General features: G+C 43.1%; 1 protein-coding gene across 1 annotated transcript in view; it reads left to right on the top strand.

The window, feature by feature from the left end:
- Positions 1-12,606: 12,606 nt before the first annotated feature.
- The window catches only part of DOCK5 (dedicator of cytokinesis 5), a 269,322-nt gene continuing 258,549 nt past the window's right edge, over positions 12,607-23,379 (top strand). The window contains exon 1 of the mRNA XM_070459648.1: positions 12,607-12,970. Within this exon, the coding sequence (XP_070315749.1) occupies positions 12,928-12,970 (43 nt within the window). The 5' untranslated portion in view covers positions 12,607-12,927. The remainder of the gene's footprint in view (positions 12,971-23,379) is intronic.

Below are 23,379 nucleotides of genomic sequence, written 5' to 3'. Positions count from 1 at the left end.
ACCGTCAAATGTGTGTGGCTCAGCTGGTAAAGAATCCGCCTGCAATGCAGGAGACCTGCCTTCGATCCCTGGGTTGGGAAGATCCCCTAGAGAAAGGAAAAGCTACCCACTCCAGTATTCCAGCCTGGAGAATGCCATGGACTGTGTAGGCCATGGGGTTGCAAAGAGCTGGACACAGCTGAGCGACTTTCAGCTCAGCTTTGTTTGGTCAGCTCAAGTTTTCTATTTCTTGGCTCAGTTTTACCCATCTACACTTTCCTAGAGAATTCTGTCTTTCCTTGTGGTTTTTACAATTTATTAATTAAGAACTATGCAGCATAGTCTTTTGTAAATTTGATTCTCTACACCTATGGTCTTATATCCTTTTGTCTTCCTTGGTGTACAGTGTCTATAGTTTCTCTTGACTAGATTCACTCCAGGTCTATTCAATTGATCAGAATGTTTCTACTTAAAACAGCTTACAGAACATCAATTAAAATATATGGCCAAAAGAACTAAACAGACATTTCTCCAAGGAAGACATACAGATGGCTAAAAGACACATGAAAAGATGCTCAACATCACTCATTATCAGAGAAATGCCCAATCAAAACCACAATGAGGTACCATTATACGCCAGTCAGGATGGCTGCTATCCAAAAGTCTACAAGCAATAAATGCTGGAGAGGGTGTGGAGAAAAGGGAACCCTCTTACACTGTTGGTGGGAATGCAATTTAGTACAGCCACTATGGAAAACAGTGTGGAGATTTCTTAAAAAGCTGGAAATAGAACTGCCATATGACCCAGCAATCCCACTTCTGGGCATACACACCAAGGAAACCAGATCTGAAAGAGACACGTGCACCCCAATGTTCATCGCAGCACTGTTTATAATAGCCAGGACATGGAAGCAACCCAGATGCCCATCAGCAGACGAATGGATGAGGAAGCTGTGGTACATATACACCATGGAATGTTACTCAGCCATTAAAAAGAATTCATTTGAATCAGTTCTATTGAGATGGATGAAACTGGAGCCCATTATACAGAGCGAAGTAAGCCAGAAAGATAAAGACCATTACAGTATACTAACACATATATACGGAATTTAGAAAGATGGTAACGATAACCCTATATGCAAAACAGAAAAAGAGACTCAGATGTATAGAACAGACTTGTGGACTCTGGGAGAAGCCGAGGGTGGGATGTTTCAAGAGAACAGCATTGAAACATGTATATTATCTAGGGTGAAACAGATCACCAGCCCAGGTTGGGTGCATGAGACAAGTGCTCGGGCCTGGTGCACTGGGAAGACCCAGAGGGATCAGGTGGAGAGGGAGGTGGGAGGGGGGACTGGGATGGGGAATACATGTAAATCCATGGCTAATTCATTTCAATGTATGACAAAAACTACTGTAATGATGTAAAGTAATTAGCCTCCAACTAATAAAAATAAATGGAAAAAAAATAATAAAGATGATAAAAAAAAAAGTAAAATATATGGCCAGTGGAATTTTCCTGTTGTTCACATTCTAAGTGAATAAGAGTTTCCTATCTTCTAATAATATACCATTGAGAAGAATTCTAACATATGTACCCAGACCATGAGGTACAACAACAATTTTAAAAATAGGAAGACTCTGACTTCCCTGGTGATGCAGTGGCTAAGAAGACTCTGTGCTCCCAATGCGGGAGGCTCAGGTTCGATCCCTATTCAGGAGAGTAGATCCCACGTGGCTCAACTAAAGTGTTCATATGCTGCAACAACAATAACAAAAAGATCACACTGCAACCAAGACTGAAGATCCTACATACTGCAGCTAAGATCTTGTGCAGCCAAATAAGTAAAATAAATCTTAAAAAATAAGAATACTAAAGTCACGCAAGGCCTTTTTGGCAAATTACAGGTGAAACCAAAACACAATTCCCAGGGCCAGACTCTAAGTGTGAGCCGAACCCAAAGTTAACAAGGGCAGACTTCAGTCAGATGGCTTCTAAATAGAATTTGCTCCAGAAAGAACATCAGTGAGATTATTCCTCCTCCTAAGAGACTTTCTGCATATGTTCCATGAGTTGTTTTGAGAAACAAACCCTGAGGCATCATTTTATGGAGGGAAGGGCTTGTTTAAATAAGAACATTATGCCACAGTAACATGACTAAGAAACCCTGTAAGAAAGGAACCCCTGAGCCAGCTGGGCCAGGTGATTGCTCCAAGTTACTTAGAGAAAGCTTGTTATTGTGAAAGAAGTAAGTTCAGGAATATTGCCTAAAGATGACGCAAAACAATCCTGAGATGAAGCCATACCTTGAGATGGAAGACTGTACAAGAAAGACTGCATCCATTACGTTGCTTACAAGTTAACATTAAAGGTTTGTTGCCAAGCTATCATTCATGGGCTTTGCAAACCAGTATTTACTTGGTTCAAAGAACAACTTTCAAAATATCTTTAACTTAGAGGCTTCCATGATGGTTCAATGGCTAAGACTCTGCACTCCCAATTCAGGGGCTCCAGATTTGATCCCTGGTCAGGGAACTAGATCCCAATTCTGCAACTCAGAGTTGGCATGCCACAACTAAAGATCCTGCAAGCCACAATGAAGATGGAAGATCCCACATACTACAACTAAGACCTGGCACAGCCAAATAATTTAATACATAAATTTAAAATATTAATTGAAATTACTAATGAAAAAAAGCTAAATTTAAAATCTTATCATCCAAATGAACAATTCCTAAAAACTTGGGTGACTTTTATTGTGACAATAACAACTCTGTTAAATGTAGGTTCTCTCAAGAGGATAAAAGGAGTTGACATTCAAAAACATGAATTCTGAGGCCAAGGACCAGTTCAAGACAGCAAATAATTGTCCAAATCCCATTGAATTCATGAAGATAAAAGCAGTTAAGAATATCACCCATATGTTTATCTGAAGGAAATAAAAACAGGATATCTAAGAGATCTATGAGCCCCCATGTTGACTGCAGCATTATACTCCATAGCCAAAGTGTGGAAATGACCAAAGTTTCCATTAAGAGATGAACAAATAAAGAAAATCTGGTATATATCGACAATGGAATATTACTCAACCATGAGAAAGAAGGAAATCCTGCCATTTCTAGCTACATGGATGGACCTTCAGGGCATTTTGCTAAGTAAACTATGTCAGACAGACAAGGACAAGCACTATATGATCTTACTCATATGTGGAGCTTAAAGAAAAGAACTCATGGAAACAGAGTAGAATGGTGGTTGCCAGGAGCTGGGGGATGTGGGAAATGGGGAGATGTTGGTCAAAGGGTTCAAACTTCAGTTGTAAGATGAGTAAGTTTTGGGACTTCCCAGGTAGTCCAGTGGTTGAGACTCCATGCTTCCACTGCATGGGACAGGTTCCATCTCTGGTCAGGGAACTAAGATCCCGCCTACTGCATGCTATGCAATATATGGCCAAAAAAATTTAAAATAAATAAATATTTCAGAGAATTCTTGAGGGCCAGAAAACTAAGAAGAAAAAAGATAAATAAGTTCAGGGGATCTAATATACAGTATAGTGACTACAATACTGTATTATATACTTGAAAATTGCTAAGAGTAAATCTTCAATGTTTTTACCACACACACACACACACACATCAATCACATGAAGTGATAGAGCTGCTACCTAATCCTACTGTGGGAATCATTTCACAATAATATGTACATCATATCATCACATTGTACACCTTATATATACAATTGTATGTCAGTTATATCTCAATAAGGCTGAAAAAGAAAAGATTGTCTATCTGGATCTGGTTCTACAGTTTCAACACTCTCAGTTCCTTGACAAATTTCCTTTCAAATATTTCTGGAATAGTCCTCAGAATAATCTGACCATTTTCTTTTATTTCTTACTCTGATCTTTGCTAGGTGGTATCACCAGTATCTACAAGGCCTTGCAAACCTTTCCATGGATGTTTTCACATCTTCTAGCACCATGATTTCTGCCAGGCCCTCTGTCATTTCCATTAGGACACACAAGAAAACAATGTCTCTCCCTCCACTCCCTTATTTTCCCCCCAGGTTAATTGAGATATAATCAATATAACACCGGGTAGGTTTAAGCTATGTGACATGTTGACTTGATAGTTACATATTACAAAATGATTACCACCACAGTTGTAGCTAACACCTTCATAGCATCACATAATTAATTACTATATGCTTTTCTACATAGTCTAGGTGAAAACATTTAAGATATACTTTCTCAGCAACTTTCTAGTATATAATACAGTATTGTTCACTACAGTATAGTCATCATGTGGTACATTAGATCCTCAGAACTTAGATCCTCATTAGATCCTCAACTAGAACTTCTAGTTCCAAGTTTGTAACCTTTGACCAACATCTCTTCATTTTTGCCTTCCCCAGCTCCTGGCCACCATCAGCCTATTCTGTTTCCACAAGTTCATAGATCAAGTATTTAGCTTTCTATTTGACTTATTTATCTTAGCATAATGCCCCCAAGGTCCTCAATGATATTGCAAATGTCAGGATACCTTTCTTTCTCGGGGATGAATAGTATTCCATTGTATGTTATAGCACATCTTCTTCATCCACTCATCCTTGCATTCACACTTAGGTCACTCCCACATCTTGGCTATTGTGACTAATGCCGCAATGAACATGCCTCCCTCACCTCTTTAAAAGTCCACTTGTTCAGTGGGTACCGACGCAGTTACTTGTGTGCCATTGTCTTATAGAGATTTAGTTACATTTTTTATTCATAGTTTCCATCGTTCAGAATAGAGGGGCTAGGCCAGTAGACAGTTCCCAGAGCAGATACTTACTGTTGTCAGAGTGTCCTGTCCTCTGACTTCTAAGGCAGCCTTCACTACTTGGAGTTCTCTCCTAATGACTTTTCTTCCAGAAGCTTCTCCCAAATCCTCATGTGACAGACTTCTGGTGGGTAAGTCCCACACTGGTGCCTCCTTTGTTCCCTGCCTCTTCTCCTGGAGGCCCTTTCCCCCTTCCTTTTCTCCCCTCCTCCACAGACTTCAAAGGGTAGCAGTCACAGAACAGAGCAGGGGTTGGCAAATTATGACCCTCAAACCAAATCCAGCCCATCACCTGCAAAAATGATTTTTAACATTTTAAAAATAATTGGAAAAAAAATCAGTAGAGGAATATTTCATGACATAAGAAAATTACATGAAATTCAAATGCCATGTCTACAAATAAAGTTTTATTGGCACACAGCCACACTCATTTGTTGCATATTGTCTATGGCTGTTTTTCTGCTACAACTGCAGGGTGGAGTGTTTGCAACTGAGACCATGTGGCCTGCAAAGTCTAAAATACACACATGGGCCTTTTACAATAAAAGTTCACTGATCCTTGGTTTTGACCATGGACCCTGGCACTAGTCTGCCTGGGTTTTGAATTTAGTTCTGCTGCTACCTATGTGGGCAATACTATAACCAGGTCTGAGTTGCAGTTTGCACATTTGTAACGAGGAGATGACAACAGTTCTATTTACCTCCTTAGGATGTGTGGGAATTAAAGAAATTGAATAAAAATAGTATCAGACACAAGCCATACATGTTAGTTACCATTGTTACATTACAGCTGGTGACCAGGGAAGACCTGTCTGCTATTAAATAGAAATTCTGGACCAAACATTTGTTTCTTAACTGACCTCAAAGAAATAGAAAAATTTGCTGAATATGACAGTCACCTAAACAGTATAAGAATAGTGTCCTTGTTACAAAGGGACTGCAGAATGAAACTTCACTCCTGTCCTGAATAAAGGTCAAATCTAGGCATTTAACATCCTGCTTTTCTACATTGTCCAGGGAATCTCAGCAACCAAGTAGTTTTTCTTTTGTTTATTTTGTCTTAAAGAAGGTTGAATAAAATTTTTTTTTCTCATTTTCCTCTACAGTCATTTTCCATGAAAATGAATAATTTTATGTAGTTACAATCATAATATGATTACCTCTTGAGAAACCTATATGCAGGTCAGGAAGCAACAGTTAGAACTGGACATGGAACAACAGACTGGTTCCAAATAGGAAAAGGAGTACGTCAAGGCCGTATATTGTCACCCTGCTCATTTAACTTATATGCAGAGTACATCATGAGAAACGCAGGGCTGGAAGAAGCACAAGCTGGAATCAAGATTGCCGGGAGAAATATCAATAACCTCAGATATGCAGATGACACCAACCTTATGGCAGAAATTGAAGAAGAACTAAACAGCCTCTTGATGAAAGTGAAAGAGGAGAATGAAAAAGTTGGCTTAAAGCTCAACATTCAGAAAACTAAGATCATGGCATCCAGTCCCATCACTTCATGGCAAATAGATGGGGAAACAGTGGCTGACTTTATTTTTTGGGGCTCCAAAATCACTGCGGATGGTGACTGCAGCCATGAAATTAAGACACTTACTCCTTGGAAGGAAAGTTATGACCAACCTAGATAGCATATTAAAAAGAAGAGACATTACTTTGCCAAAAAAGTCCATCTAGTCAAGGCTATGGTTTTTCCAGTGGTCATGTATGGATGTGAGAGTTGGACTGTGAAGATAGCTGAGTGCCGAAAAATTGATGCTTTTGAACTGTGGTGTTGGAGAAGACTCTTGAGAGTCCCTTGGACTGCACGGAGATCCAACCAGTCCATCCAAAAGATCAGTCCTGGGTGTTCATGGGAAGGACTGATGCTGAGGCTGAAACTCCAATACTTTGGCCACCTCATGCGACGAGTGGACTCATTTGAAAAGACCCTGATGCTGGGAGGGATTGGGGGCAGGAGGAGAAGGGGATGACATAGGATGAGATGGCTGGATGGCATCACTGACTCGATGGACATGAGTTTGAGTAAACTCCGGGAGTTGGTGATGGACAGGGAGGCCTGGTGTGCTGTGATGGGGTCACAAAGAGTCAGACACGACTGAGCGACTGAACTGAACTGAACAATCATAATATAGCATATATAGTTGAATTATTTTTACTTAAGCTTACAGCTTAACTTTTCCATTTTGCGTCTTAGTTTTCATCACCTTTTGTTTTAGACAGAGTATTATAGAGAAAATTTATATATATATATGTATATATATATATCTTTTCCAAGATACATTTAAATAGGACTTCCATGGAGGTCCAGTGATTGGGAATCAGCCTGCCAATGCAGGGAACATGAACCTGTGCTGCCTAACAAGAGAAGTCACCACGGTGAGAATCTGCACTGCAACAAAGAGTAGCCCCTGCTCTCCACAACTAGAGAAAGCCCGTGTGCAGCAATGAAGACCTAGCACAATCAAAAACAGGTAAACAAATGTTAAAAAACAAGGAGATACCACTTAAAGATATATATAGTCTTTAAAAAAGTCAAGTAGTTTTCATTCCTTCTTCCCTATCAAACAACCCAGTTTTCATTAAATTAATGACTTCAGTGGCTCAGATGGTAAAGAATCCTCCTGCAGTGCTGGAGACCTGGGTTTGATCCCTGGGTTGGGAAGATCTCCTGGAGGAGGGCATGGTGACCCACTCCAGTATTCGTGCCTGGGAAATCCCATGGACAGAGTAGCCTGGCAGGCTACAGTCCATGGGGTCACAAAGAGCTGGGCACAACTGAGTGACTAAGCACAATGATTTCAACCATCTCATCCTCTGCTGCCTCCTTCCCCTTTTGCCTTCAATCTTTCCCAGCATCAGGGCCTTTTCCAATGAGTCGACTGTTGTCAGAGGATGAGATGGTTGGATAGCATCACTGAATCAATGGACATGAAATTGGGCAAACTCTGGGAGATAGTGAGGAATGGGGAGACCTGGTGTGCTGCAGTCCATGGGGTCACAAAGAGTCGGACACGACTGAGCAACAATAAATGACTTCAAATTGCTCACATCATCAACTTCTCCTAAAGGATATGTGCAGCAAAGAGTATTCTAGAAACAAAGCTAAAAGCTTCTTGTTATGAAAGTGTTCACCAAGCATCAGTCTCACAGTGATGGGGCTGAAGATATGAACAGCTTTAGAGCCCTGACCATCATTTCCCCATTCATCAGAGAAACTGGACCTCCAAAGTCACAGAGCAGAGTCAAGGACAGACCCAAAGATGCTCACCAGCCAGGGTATTTGAGGGCAGAGAATAGATAGTGATGGGAATCTTCAGGTCATATGAAAAAGGTGTTTCTAGGGCTGTAGATATCCATTCCTTTCTCTAGTTTAGCTCACTGGTCTCAAATTACAATGTATCACCCTGGCCCTGACTTACACAGAACCACCCTGTCCTGAAGTATTTGCCCTAAGAAGACTGCAAAGTGGTGTTTAGAGTCAAATATATCCCTCCTCCCCTTTTTTTGTAGTTCTAGTAACTCCACTCTGGCATCCTAGGTGGTAAAGTGGTAAAGAATACGCCTGCCAATGCAGGATATGTGGGTTCAATCCCTGGGTCAGGAAGATCCCCTGCAGAAGGAAATGGCAACCCACTCCAGTATTCTTGCCTGGGAAATCCCATGGACGGGGCAGCCTTGCTGGCTATAGTTCATGAGGTCACAAGAGTAGGACACGACTTAGTGACTAAACAACAAGTAACTCCACTCATATGTAGGATCAAAGAATGAGCTTCCTCTACCTAGAAAAGAATTTTTTCTTTAACAGAATACATAGCTTCTTTGAGACTCAATTAAGTCAGCCAGATTTGGGAAAATAAACCTGGTTATCAGTGGAGGAAGTAAAGCTCTTGCCAGCAGTCTTCACATCTCTCTATTCTCATCGGCATCGTAACTAGCCTCCAAATTCATTTATCCTCATTTCTTTCTCCAAGGCACCTTGCAACAGAGCAAGCTAATGCTTGTGAGTGCTTACTTGTGTTTGTACTTGTGTGGGTTTTAGAGTCCGAATATCCCTGGTTGTGGAATATGTTTAATGTTTCCTCTGAAAAGATATCAGAGGAAAAAGAAAAGGGTATTTCTGGGAATCCTGTTATTCCACTTACCCATCTAGTTGACTCTCTAATTTTCAGCCACATTTTAATAAAAGACTTTGAATAGCTCTGCTTTTATGATTTAAATGGACTTTCAAATTGGGATTTAACCATCTGATATAGCAAAGTGGGTGGACTTCAGTCTTCAGAGGAAAAAGAATAAACATCCTGAAAGCTGTAATTAAAATTTTCCATTTTCCTCCGACCCTCTTATTGCAAGTATTGTTACACTTGAAATATCCAGTGTCCAAATTCAAACCTCAAGTTTTGCAAAAAGCTTTCAATTCTAGGTGGTGGGGTGGGGGTGGAGGCGGGGCGGAGGGTGTGTGTATGTGGGGCTGGGGTGGGGGTGAGACAGCTGAAGTCATTTTGGTAGAAATCCAGTTATACTGAATGAGGATTAACACTCTGATGTGTATTAAATTTAAAATAAACCTGTGGTTAGAGAATGTCACTCATCCAATTTTCTCAAAAATACAGGTGACTGAAGTAACTTTGTGCAAAATACTTAAGCTCCTAATGGTCCTCATGGAGAATTGCTGAGGAAGGTATGAAGTCAGACCTAAGGAAATATGAAAGGAAAACTTCAATACAGAGCAACCGGGATATAAAAGGTGAAGATAGGTAGATATCACAGATGATTAAGAAAATGGCAACCCTATGTAGTAACTGTGTTTGGTCTTCCCAATACAGACCCCTCCCCCAGGCTCTCTGCTTTAGTTCTTCCCAGAAGTATCCAGGTAATAGTGTCTATGCAGGTTTCCTGACTTGTTTTACCACCACCAAGTGGAAGAAATCAACGACTTGATGACCCCCAGCACATAGCCCCCCAGACCTACTGGAGCCTAAGGATCTACATTGTTAATTCCTGTGACAGGATCCTGTTACCTTACCATCAACCAATCAGAGACTTGTGCAAAAGCTGGTCACACACTCTGGGATGCTCCTCCCTCACCTGGCCTTTAAAAATGCTTAGCTGAAACCAGTGGGGAGTTTGAGTACTTTTGGAGTCCTGAACGTCTTGCTTGACTCCCTGCGATGAACACTGTACTTTCTTTCACCACAGCCCAGCCTTAGTAGATTGGCTTTACTGCGTGTGGGCAAGTCAACCCAGTATTGCCCATTCCCCTCTCCTTAGGGCTATGCTCGGCTCATGCTGTGTTTCACACTAGGGGTCAAGATTCAGAGTTTCTAAGGCCTGAAGCTTATATAGTGAAGCTGTTTATTAAAAAAAGCATAGACAGATTTATCCATTCACCAAACTTTCCAAAAGGGCTTCCCAGTTGGCTCAGTGGGTAAAGAATCGACCTGCAATGCAGGAGATAAAGGACACTAGGGTTCAATCCCTGGGTCGGGAAGATCCCCTGGAGGAGGAAATAGCAAGCCACTCCAGTATGCTTGCCTGGGGGATCCCATGGACAGAGGAGCCTGGTGGGTTTCAGGCCAGGGAGTCACGAAAGAGTTGGACATGACTGAGCTACTAAGCACACAAATTTTCCAAAAACATATGGTAGTAAAAGTGCGCTGAGGAGTCCAGAAGCCTCAGGAAACTTCCTTGTGTCCACACTGCCCTTCAGTGGTTCCTGCCTCCAGTCTCTGTCAAGAACCTTTTTTCTATCTCGACCCCCACCATCCTGGACCCAACTGCCTTCATTTCTGGCCTGAACTACTGAAATAGTCTTCTGACCATCTGATCTTCCTTCATCTTCCGTGTGTCTTTACAGTCTATTCAACCCACCGCAGTCATGTTAGATCATGTCCTTGGTTGGTTCAAAATCCTCCAAACTTTTTCACAGCCAATATACGAAGTTCTCGCTATACCCTTCGCGGTCCTGCTTTCTTGGCTCACACCGTGTCTCTCTCAAGTTTTTTCCCATACTCTGCCCCTTACTAACATCTCTTGCCACCCAGGAATCCTTGCTGTTCCTCCGTGGTTTCAGAACCAGCCAAACATGCCTCTGGCTTTTACTTTTGCTGTTGTTGATTTCTGAACGCTTTTCTCTGAAACCCTCACTTCTGCAGATTTATAGTTCAATGTCACTTTATCAGAGATGCCTTCGCAGACAACTGGATATAGAACTGCAGCATCCCTACCACCCTCATCCTGTCCTCCTTTCTCTGGAGTTTTCTATACAGGTTTAGCCTCATTTGACTTAAATTTGCCTTACCCACCTCTGTTAGACACTAAGCTCTGTGAGGGTAGGAATTTTATTCACTGCTGTGCTTCTATTGCTTGACATCTAGTAGGCACCCAATAAATATTTGTGAAAAGAAAAAAATTACCTAACATGGGAAGTTAGGTTAATCATGATGTCATTAGCAGAGGAAAATAAATCTGGGGGAGAGATGATGGAATCCCTTCTGGATGTTGTCTAAAGTAACTAGATTTCTTAAATTATTATTACACGATGACTAAATACGTAGTTACCCACCATTGACATAGACCTTTAAAAAAAAAATTCAGATCTGACTTTGCAAAAAGTTACCCAAGTTAAAATGCACCGTTTTCAGTGAAGTTTTGCTCTGTTTTATTACATGTTTATTTCATTTTTCTTTCACGTTCGAAATCGGCAAGAAAATCTTCATAGGCTGCGAGGACAAAGCAATTTCTTTCAAGAGGCTTTTTCTCCGATGGGGAACCCGAATCAGCTGGTCATTTACTCTGAGATTTTACTTGTACGGGTGAGGTAGCAAGGCGCCCCACCCCCACCTGGGACTCGGATCCAATCTTCATTCTTGAGATCTCTCCAGAAGGAAGTGAGTTCCAGGAGGAGAGTTTCAGAGGACGCCAACAGCTCAGGGCTGGCTGTTCAAATGTGCAGTCCCTGCATTTGACTCTTTGTCTGAACAATGCAGCTAGTGAACGAGAAAGATTCGGGTGTGTCTCGTCCCCTTCCCCCCAGGAATACTCTTTGGGCTGCTGGAAAAGGGAGGTCTTTGGGGCGGGCTTTCTCCTGGACCATGAAGGTCTGAATTTCTTCAGCTGGGTCTGAGTCTCTTCAGCTGGGGAGGAGCCCAGGTGTTTCTCGGGGACCTAAGATTTCCAAGTCAGAACTCGCTACATAATTCTCGTTCGGGGGCTCCCCCAAGAAACTACTTGATACTTCTGAGGAGCCCGGCTCCTTCGCATTAGTTCTCTATTTTCTAGAAGACAAATGTTCCTGCTTTGAAGGCTATGAACTGTGGCCACAGGAGACCACTTTTGCCGTGGAGTCCAGCTTCCGGCTCTCGTGGTGTCAGCGAAAGCTCTAGGGGGTGAACGCAATAGTCAACTGCTCATTCATTCAACAAATATTTATCGAACGCCGGTTGAGTGCCTGGCACTGCGAGAGCCCGGGCGGCTAGAAACAACTTATCTTAGATCGTATGCACTCATCCTAGTTCCCCCAGATGCTCCGGAGCGCGCGGTGGGAAAGGACTCCACATCCCCTCCCGCCTGCTCCGTCTGGGGGTGCCCCACCCCTCCAGCGCAGCCCTCCCGACACCCCGCCGCCGGGGATCCAGGCTCCAGGGTTTAGCCCGGGTGGGGACGGCGAAGGGAAAAAAGCCAAACACTAAAAGGATTAAAACAAAAACAAAAACGTACCCCAGTCTGTGCTGGGAAACTGCTCCCGGGAAGTGTGCAAGGCGGAGCCGCCCTGGGCCCGGGAGAGCGCGGAGACCTTGGCTGGCGGGCGCCCGCGGGTCGCGGCTCGGAGGCGGCCTCGGCGGGCGGAGGGCGCGGCTAGCGGGAGGGGCCGAGGCGGCGCCGGGAGGGGCGCGCACGGCGGCGTGGCCGCCGGGCGCAGCAGGTGACCGCGGCTCGCGGTGGGAGCCGGAGCGTATAGCTGGCGGCGCGGCGGGGAGACGGCGCGCGGGGCCGAGCGAAGTTTGCCGGAACATGGCGGAAGGGCCCGGGGCGCGCCGGTGTGCGGCGCGGTGGCGATCGGAGGCCCGGGAACTGTAGCCGCCGCAGCCGCCGCCGCGGGGCGAGGTCGCCGCCATGGCCCGCTGGATTCCGACCAAGAGGCAGAAGTACGGGGTTGGTGAGTACTCGCCCCACCCCGTCCCCGCCGCCAAGTTCGGGGGAGCGGCCCTGCCGGGTGCAAAGTTGGGCGGCGGACGCACGGCCACTCGGTGCGCGCCTGCCCAGGAATCGGCTCCGGCTCCCGCTACCCGCCCCGGCGCAGTCAAGGCTCGGCTCGGGCTGCATTCGTTCCTGGGAGCGGTGCGAGCCGGAGCCCGCTCCGGGAGCCCCACTGGGGGAAGTCATTCTGAGTTTGGGGCGTGCGAGTGGCTAAAAGTGCAGTTGGTTTCCGGACTGGCCATCCCGCCCCCCGACTCCCAAGGCTGCAGCGCTTTGCAGAGTAGAAACGATCTAAGCGAGGGCGCTCGCTGCGCTTCATTTGGGGCGCCCTGCCGCGGTGCTCGCGCTCACTGTCCCCCCATCCCTCGGCCCGCTTGGGTCCGTGTAGCTCCCTTCAGTACTTTGTAACCGGCAGAGGCCCGCGGAACGCCAAGTCGGCGGGCTGCCCCGCGCTTCCTGCCTTTGCTGTTAGGTTCTCCCTGAAGCCGCAAGTGAAGAGTTCGTGGGGGGCTGGTGGGGGGGGGGGGCGGTGTAGGGAGCCGTCCTCTCCCAACACCTCCCAGGCACTGGGATCCCCGTAACAGTTGTAAACTGATCAGGAGGCTCAAGCTGTGGTGTGGAGGTGATGGAAGCGGCAGGAAGTGTGTGGTATGGGAGCGGCGGTGGCTGGCCCCCGGGGCTGCTGGTGCGGACTGTGGTCCTCTACCCGAGCGTGAGTGGGGAGGGTCTCCGACTGGCTTTGAATCCCCATTCCGCCGTGGGATAAGACAAGGACATTTTCTTGGGAATACTGTGACAGGTCCTGTTCTGGGCACTTGGGCATTCCGAACAGCGGTGTTGGAAGGGCCCCAGGATGTGCAGGAGGCTGCTTTTCTGTTGGTTTCTATCCGAAACGGTGGTTGAGCAGGGCCTGAACCCAGGTGAAAACCCGTGGTCTTTCCACTTTTTATCGAGGAGTGAGGTTGCTTAGGTCTTCTGGAAAGACTTCTGCCGTTAGTGGGGCGGTTAAAGTGGCTTTAGGCTTGAGTGCGATTCCCTAGTATAAACACAGTTGAGAATTTTATCACTTCCTTTCAGGGTCGTTCATTGGGCATATTTGTAAGTCTTCGGCTTCACTCCCCTCTCGCCCGCCTTTTTTCCCCTCTCACTTTAGTGGTTACTAGGTCCCTGAACCTATTCTATGTTTCCTGACAGCTATGTCAGTTTCAGAGAGAGAGTTCTAGGGGCTTTTCAACTCGGAAGCCTTGAGTCAGTTACAAAGAAACAAACCAACTCTTTCATATTTATTACTTTGAGATGGTGATCCTCGTGTATATATTTATGTGTGTGTGTGTGTACAATAATATACACAGGATTCCTTGTTTTCCCTCTGCAAAAACTTTTTTCCTTTAAATTTTAGAATCCTTGCACTCTTGTAGTTCAGAAATAGGTAGCTGTTGTTTCTTCTGCTTCATAATTTGGTCATGAGCTTTCAGGTGCCAGTTAGTAAGTAGCCAATAATTCTGGAAGTCAGATGGAGTCAATTCCTTTATTTGTGTTAATTGGGCACTAACTCCTAGATGAAAGTAAATTTAGCAATGCCTAATCAATACTTCTCACGAAAAAATTTATCAATTCTAATTTTGCTTAATAGGAGAAATGCTCTCCAAAACTATTTTGACTTCAGCATGGTTAAGGCAAGCATATCCTAAAAATGTGGGTTTTATTTCCATAGTTAGAGTAACAAGAGTGGTATTTTCTCTAATTTTTATCATCAGCCAAGAAAATTCAATTGCATTTCAAAGGTATAGGTAGTGGCAAAATTGCCCCAGAGTATCATTTAGAAAATTTATTTCACTAGACACAATGGATACTTTGAAAAAACACACACACACACAACTTTTAATTTTATTTTGGAGTATAGGTAATTAACAGTGTTGTGAGTTTTCAGGTGGACAGCAAAGGGACTCAACCTTATACGTACATGTATCCATTCTGCCCCAAACTCCCCTCCCATCCAGGCTGCCACATAACATTGACCAGAGCTCCCGACACAGTAGATTCTGATGAATCTGGGTTTGACAAAAGGGCCCACTGTTAGGACAGATGAGCTTATGGGATCAGTGTCCATTGTTTATTCCCAAGACACATGGTGATCATACTAGCTCCCTGCTGGGAAGCCTTCCTTGGCCTGCAGGGTAAAGTCTAAACGGAGCCCAGTTTTCGAGGTTCTAAAACTCCAATTCAGTATATTTTCATAAAGCATGTCTCTCATCGCTTCTCTCATCAACCCTCTAGCGCAGACGCTGCCCTTCTGCCTCTTGTGCCTTACGGAGAGTCCTTCCTTTGGGACTTTGCGCTCCTATGCGTGTCCCCTGTTCCGAGTGCCCTTCCACCTCTGGATCCCATAATCTGGCCTTTCACCCAGGGTACACTGCTTCCTCAACATTCCTACGTTTTATTACTTAACCTTTGGTTCAGTGAATCAGAAGGTTATGGTATTGCATCCTTGGGACTAGAGGTATACGGGTAGAGAGCATGCATTCAGTAACTGCTTGTCCTTGGCGTTGGTGTGACATTCTAAGGCACCAGCCTGATTTTTATAATTTAGTGCAGTTTTTTTTCCTCTGTTAGGTTTTAACATCTTATTCACTCCAGTGTGACTTTTACGTGGTTCTGTTAGATGAAGTGAGACCCTTAAGTTTGTCTTTATCTTTGCAAGTAAAAAGAGATATGCTGCTGAGAAAGCAGGCATGGAATAGATGGAGTTGCTTAAATGTGATTGGGAAAAATTGGCTGGTTGGATTAATGGCTGCCCCACACCCATGGAAAATGCTTTTCTTTCTCCCTTTTTCTTTTATTTTTTTTCTGTTTTAGGACATGAGGGTCAAACACTTTGATGTTAAGCAAACCTTAGTGATACACTTCCAGGTTAGTCTTCTGGTTATCGAAACATTGCTTCAGTCTGTTCAATGATAGACCCAGATTATGTTGATGACAGAGTCTTTGCAAAATCATTATTTGTTGGAATTTGTCCTGTATGTTTTTATAGTGTGATAAAAGGTACTTCTGGGGAATATTTGCTTCACTGTTAACTTTTCAACAATTTTGTTGTGCTAGGCCTAGTTAGTCTAAAAGCATTTAACTTTGCAGATTCTCCAATGTTAGTGTAAAAACACACCGGATTCTTGAGCGCTTTGTTAATGCACTTAGGTGTGCTGTGCATCTTCAGTTAGTCCTCACCACGGGCATCGTGTTCCCTAGACTCCAGCTGGAGTGATGGAACTTGGTCTCAAAGAGTAATTAATGAACTGCTTAAAATAGATAGGTCTCACCTGTTCGGTTGCATGAACACCTTTTGCCCCTTTCTTGGAGCAAGAATGTGGTCCCCTTTCTTGGAACAAGGTTTTTAATTGCATACAGTCAAGTATAAAGGATTGAAAACAAGCCACTTGTATTGAATACAGCTGTCAAGATAGATTTCAAAATTAGTTATTGTAATATATGTGCTTTTTAAAAAAAATTTTAAGTTTTTATTGTGTATTTTACAATACAATTGCTTCTGTATTTTACAATTGCTTCTGTTTTATGCTTTGGTTTTTTGGTGGTGAGACATGTGGGATCTTAGTTCCCCAACCAGGGATCAATCCTGGACCCCTCTGAATTAGAAGATGAAGTGCTAACCACTGGACTACTGGGGAAGTCACCTATGCTTCTTTATTAACACATAACTACTACTTTATTTTGAAATAGTGATGAGCATGTACAACTTTTCAAGATATCTGTAGTAACCATAATATGCTATTTAATCACCTGTGGTTTCTTTTATTGAATCTGTTTTTGAAGTATAGCTGATTTTTGCAGTATTGTGTTACCTTCAGGTGTATAGCAAAGTGATTGTTATATGTATATATAAATCTGTTCTTTTTCAGATTCTTTTCCATTGTAAGTTATTACAAGATACTGAATGTAGTTCCCTGTGCTGTATGGGAGACCCTTGTTGGTTGTCTGTTTTGTATGTAAAACACCTGTGATTTCACTGAGGCCAGCATCTCTGGTACACTTGTGGTTTATTGCCTCTGGTCATCAATGCAGTAAACACTGAGTGTCAGAGAACAGATATGTAATTTTTTTACCCTTTTGAAGGCCATGGATCCTTGAATTTGAACACAGATGAAGAGTCCCTGGCTATGAATATCACACAGCTAGTTAATTATAGAACCTGTTAGTTACATGACCAAGCTAGATATTATACAGTTGTGGTGAGCTGAAGAAGGCCTCACTGTAATGCATTCCTGTTCTAACATCATTGAAGCTGAGAATAAAAAGACCAGAGAATTAATGTTTACTATGGATCTACCTCATGACAGGCACCGTCCTAAACCCTGTATTTCACTGTGTCCCAGGTACCTATGGAGGTCTTGGAGACACTGTCAAATGGCCCATGAGCTTAAAACTTTGCCTGGTGATAACAGTAAGATGTTATTGGCCTGTCTTCACTCTGTTCTCTCATGAGTACACAGTATAGTTTCCCAGAGGCTACATCGAATGTGATGCTACATCAGATTGAATGCAGAGGCAGGTATGAGAGTCCAAAGGCCTTTTTTGAAGCCAGATATTGAAGAGATTTATAAATACGCTAAACAGTGCCGCTCTTCTAAGTGTTTTTGTTTGGAAAAGTGTGTGTGTTAGTCACTCAGTCGTGTCCAACTCTTTGCAACCCCATTGACTGTAGCCCTCCAAGCTCCTCTGTCCGTAGAATTCTCCAGGCAAGAAGGCAAGAAGACTGGAGTGGGTTGCCATTTCCTCCTCTAGGGATCTTCCCGACCCAGGAATCAAACCCGGTCTCCTGCATTGTGGGCAGATTCTTTACTGTCTGAGCCATGCTTGATCTAAAAAAATACTTTGCTAGCATCTGTTGGGTTTATTGTGATTTCCTTGGTGGCTCAGTGGTAAAGAATTTGCCTGCTAATGCAGGAGACTCAGGTTTGAACTTTGTGTTGGGAAGATCCTGTGGAGAATGAGATGGCAACCCACTCTAGTGTTCTTGCCTGGAAAATTCCATGAACAGAGGAGCCTGAAGGGCTTCAGTCCATGGAGTCGAAAAAGAGTTGGACCACGACTTAGCGACTAAACAACAACAATTGGGTTTATTATGGTTACTTTAGTTAATGAATTTTTTTTAAAAATGTCTCAACTTGAATTTCTAATATACTGAATAGTGATAGATGTAACCCACATAAGCAAAAGCTCTTTAAAATTCTCAGTAACTTTTTCTTAAAAGATATTTTCTTTTTCCTTCTTTATTATTTTTGGCCCTGCAGTGTGGCATGCACAGGATCTTAGTTCCCTGACCAGGGATCAAACCCATGGCCCCTGCGGTGGAAGCGTGGAGTCCTAACCACTGGACTGCTGGGGAAATCCCCTCTCAATAACCTGTAAGAGCATTATAGGGGTTCTAAGACTACAGACTTTCAACACTGCTGCTTTACACATTGAATCATTGAGATAATGCTGTCATTCTCATATTGTCTCCTTTTCCAGGTAAGAAAGCTGAGGTTTATACAGGATAAATTATTTATCCATGTCCACATAATTTCACTCCTAGGCCAAAACTCTACTCCATATGCATTTTCCAATAGTTGTTCATCCATCACCTTCATCTCTGCTGTGTCCCATGTTGACCTGAAACAAACAGACTGCCGGTTGGTTTTCCAGCAAAAAAAATAGATTTATTCAGAATCAGCAAATCCTTGGATCGGGGGTTGGGGGAGCAGGTCTGCAAGCCACATGCAGATCCCTGCAACCAGAAGAGAGCCCTTTTATAGAAAAGGGAGTTGGCAGGGCTGTGATAAACAGAGTCCATCAGAGGAATGGAGAGTTTGAGGTATACTGGCTTTTCATTGACTGAGCTCTTGCCAGGTGAGAAGAGGAAGTCTTCTCATTGGGCTCTGCTCTCTTGTAGGGGGTGAAGGTGCCCATTTCTGGCCTCATGACTGTTTTAATTGAGGTTTCTCTGTATGTATGCATTTTTACACCAGGTACCCTTGAGTCCTTCATGCCTCTGCTTTCCCCATTTGCCGTCTCTGTTTTTTTTTTGTTGTTGTTGTTCACAAATATTAGAGCTTAATTTCTTTATTTTGTTAAAGATTAAAAATACAAATAAAAGTTCTGATACTTTATTCTTGAGTCCTAAAGAACTATCTTGTACACTCACTTTTGCAGACTATTACTTTTGAATGAACCATCTCTTTCTTTCCCATTGAATTTTTTTTTAATTTTTATTTTATATTAGAGTACAGTTGATTTCCAATATTGTGTTAGTTTCAGGTATACAAGCAAGGTGATTTAGTCATACATATACATAAATCCATTCTTTTTCAGATTGCTTTCCCATACAGGTTATTACAGAATATTGAGTAGAATTCCTGTGCTATACAGTAGGTCCTTGTTGATCACCTATTTTATTAATATATATTTGTTTGATCGCTAAGTTGCATCTGACTTTTTGGTGACCCCATGAACTGTAGCCTGCCAGGCTCCTCTGTCCGTGGGATTCTCCAGGCAAGAATACTGGCGTGTATTGCCATTTCCTTCTCCAGGGGATCTTCCTGATCCAGGGATCAAACCCATGTCTTCTAGGACTCCTGGCATTGCGGGACCATTGCGGGCTGGTTCTTTACTGCTGAGCCACCAGGGGAGCCCATTTTGTGTATAGTCGTGTGTCTATGTTCATCCCAGACTCCTCATTTATCCCTTCCCCATGAGTTTTCTCTTTGATAATCATGAGCTTGTTTTCTGTCAGTCTGTTTGTTTTGAAAATAATTTCATTTCTATCACTTTTTCAGAATCCACATGGAAGTTATTTTTTACTTAATCTTTTCTTCATGTTGCCTACTTTTTTGGTTTTTACTTAAAACTGACTGAAAAAGCCATACATTGCTACCATTAAATGAGAACTAGCATCACTTGCTTTAGAAAGAGGCAAGCTTAAAATTAAAGGCAACGACAATAAAACAGCAGTGTACTGGATTCTGGCTCCACGATGTTGCCTGTCAGACCATTTTCTCTGTTAAAGAAGAAGGAGGCTGGTGCCCCACTGAAGCTTTCTCTTCCATCATCCATCTCCTGTGAATTCTCATTATTTGCGGTAGTTAGCGTGGTATAAAGTCACTAGGAGCACTGACTTAGCGAAAATTGAGCCATTGTTCCCGGGGAAATACCAGGTGAGGTTCCTGTGAGCCTCTGGCCACATGTTTATCAACTGAGCCGATCCCTCTCCTTATGCATGTGTTCTGTTTCAGGCTTAAAGACCTTATTTAGTGTACATCACTGATGTACTAACGTTGAACTCGTGACCACAGCACCTTATATAAACTCAAGCCTGAAGGAAGTGTATCTAACACATGCATAATGTTTTCTGCAGAAGGCAAGTCGCAGTCTTTTTTGGACTTGGGAACATGAAACAGCACTTCAACAGTATGCTTGGGGACCATTTAAATAGCAAAATCATTAACAAAAGCAGAAAATAAGAAAGGCACAGCACTGAAGTTAAGACTGTAAGAAGGACTGGTTTACAGTATGAGAACTGAAACAAGCGGAGTGTCACCTTGTCTGACCTTAAATGGGAACTTGAGTGTCATACTTCGCTTCTCTGCGTAAGACTGAGAATGAACTCGGAAGCACTAGGAACATTGATTTGGTGGTTACAAGTGAATTTTAGTGAGTGGGAGAATTCACAAATACCATAGAATCTGTGAATAGTAAGGATCAATTGTAGTTAGTTGGATAAAAGGAGAATTAAAAATGGAATCATGGGACTTCCCTGTCAGTTGAGCGGTTAAGACTTTGCGCTTCCAGTGCACGTTATGCAGGTTTGAGCCCTGGTCTGGGAACTAAGACCCCACATGCAGTTTGGCCAAAAAATTTTTTTGAAAAATGGAATCACGTTCCTGTATTATTTGTGCGTCTGTTGGAATAATGCCCCCTTTGAGTTTTCTGAGAACCCTAGCTAAGGGTACTGCTGTCTTTGCCCAGCTTGCTTGCTGAACCTCTCAGTGGCTCTCCTTTCCCTAACTGTCGTGTTTGTGATTACTGTCTGTCTCCCATACTGGAATGTAGAGTTCTAAGAACAAGAACTTCTATCTTTTTCATCAAGTGTTCCCCTACCCCGCCTTGGCTCCTGGCGTGTGATCAGCACTCAGTAAATAAATGAGGAAGGAATAAATGAAGGCCCTAAATTTGTCTCTTGTGCTGGAGAGGGAATTTCCCCCCACATAATGAAATATTTTGCCCTTCATGCACTTCCTGTGAGATACAGTCAAAAGCAGTAAGAAAAGGAACATTTAAAGAAGAGATGAATAGAATTTATAGTTGTTTTAGCAGAGGATCTTGTAAACATCGTGGAATTGGAAAGGAATCGAAATCCTTAATGATGTAGTCTTGGGAAGGGAACCGTGGAAATTTGCTGCTACTGCTTTTTAATTTTTTTCTGCATTATTTGTGGAGGCCTCCTGGAGGAAGGTATGTTGTCAGATTGGTTTAATGGAAAGAAAAGGCTTGATCACAGTGGTGAAGAGAGTTCAGGAGGTTCTGACTCAGTGGATGCATGCCATGTTGAGCACGAGTTGGAGAGGAACGAAGGTGCAGTCTAGTGGAAGGAACAAGGCATTCAGATTCATCCGTTACTTCCCATTGCCCTGAAGGATAAAGCACATCTTAACTATACACGGGGTAATTAAATGAGAGTCACGTGGAGAAGAAGAGTAATTTAGAGTACTGGTAAGGGGCTTTGAAGCAAAGGTGGTAGTTACTCAAAATTCTGTTTGTCAAAATTTACAGAAGGCTTTCTGTACTGGTCCATTTCTGCCATCGTCTTTGCTGAAACCTAATCTGTGCGTGCTTCTCATTTCAATTGTCTGAGACAAGCCAGTGGGGTTTGAGAGTTAGGAGTCAAATCTCACTGCTATGATTTTTTTCCTTCAGTTCAGTCACTTAGTCATGCCCAACTCTTTGAGACCCCATGGAGTGCAGCATGCCAGGCTTCCCTGTCCTTCACCAACTCCTGGAGCTTGCTCAAACTCATGTCCATCCAGTCGGTGATGCCACCCAACCATCTCATTCTCTGTCGTCCCCTTCTCCTCCTGCCCTCAGTCTTTCCTAGCATCAGGAGCTTTTCCTTGGAGTCAGTTCTTCACATCAGGTGGCCAGGATATTGGAGTTTCAGCTTCAGGATCAGCCTTTCCAATGAATATTCAGGACTGATTTCCTTTAGGATGGACTGGTTAGATCTCCTTATAGTCCAAGGGACTCTCAAGAGTTTTCTCCAACACCACAGTTCAAAAGCATCGATTCTTCAGCACTCAGCTTTCTTTATAGTCCAGCTTCACATCCATACATGACTACTGGAAAAACCATAGCTTTGTCTAGACGGACCTTTGTTGGCAAAGTAATGTCTCTGCTCTTTAATATGTGGTCTAGGTTGGTCATAGCTTTTCTTCCAAGGAGTAAGTGTCTTTTAATTTCATGGCTGCAGTCACCATCTGCAGTGATTTTGGGGCCCCAAAAAATAGTTTGTCACTGTTTCCATTGTTTCCCATCTATTTGCCAGGAAGTGATGGGACCAGATGACATGATCTTAGTTTTCTGAATGTAGAGTTTTAAGCCACCTTATTCACTTTCCTCTTTCACTTTCATCAAGAGGTTCTTTAGTTCTTCACTTTCTGCTATAAGGGTGGTATCATCTGCATATCTGAGGTTATTGATATTTCTTCTGGCAATCTTGATTCAGCTTGTGCTTCATCCAGCCCAGCATTTCTCATGTTGTACTCTGCATATAAGTTAAATAAGCAGGGTGACATTATACAGCCTTGATGTACTCCTTTCCCGATTTGGAACCTGTCTGTTGCTCCATGTCTGGTTCTAACTGTTGCTTCTTGACCTGCATACCGCTTTCTCAGGAGGGAGGTCAAGTGGTCTGGTATTCCCATCTCTTTCAGAATTTTCCACAGTTTGTTGTGATCCACACAGTCAAAGGCTTTGGCATAGTTAGTAAAGCAGAAGTAGATGTTTTTCTGGAACTCTCTTGCTTTTTCTATGATCCAACAGATGTTGGCAATTTGATCTCTGGTTCCTCTGCCTTTTCTACATCTAGCTTAAATGTCTGGAAGTTCACAGTTCATGTACTGTTGGAGCCTGGCTCGGAGAATTTTGAGCATCACTTTGTTAGTGTGTGAGATGAGTGCAATTGTGCGATAGTTTGAACATGCCTTGGCATTGCCTTTCTTTGGGATTTTTTTTCCATAAAGGAAACATTTTCTAGCTTCTAGTTATTTCCCAGCAATACCCTATGTAATAACACAATAACTTTACACATGTAAAATACCTTAG

This window comes from Odocoileus virginianus, chromosome 31 (assembly GCF_023699985.2).
Source record: "Odocoileus virginianus isolate 20LAN1187 ecotype Illinois chromosome 31, Ovbor_1.2, whole genome shotgun sequence".
NCBI classification, from domain to species: Eukaryota; Metazoa; Chordata; class Mammalia; order Artiodactyla; family Cervidae; genus Odocoileus; species Odocoileus virginianus.
The sequence above is the reverse complement of the archived record's forward strand: the minus strand, read 5'-3'. Positions and strand labels throughout refer to the sequence as shown.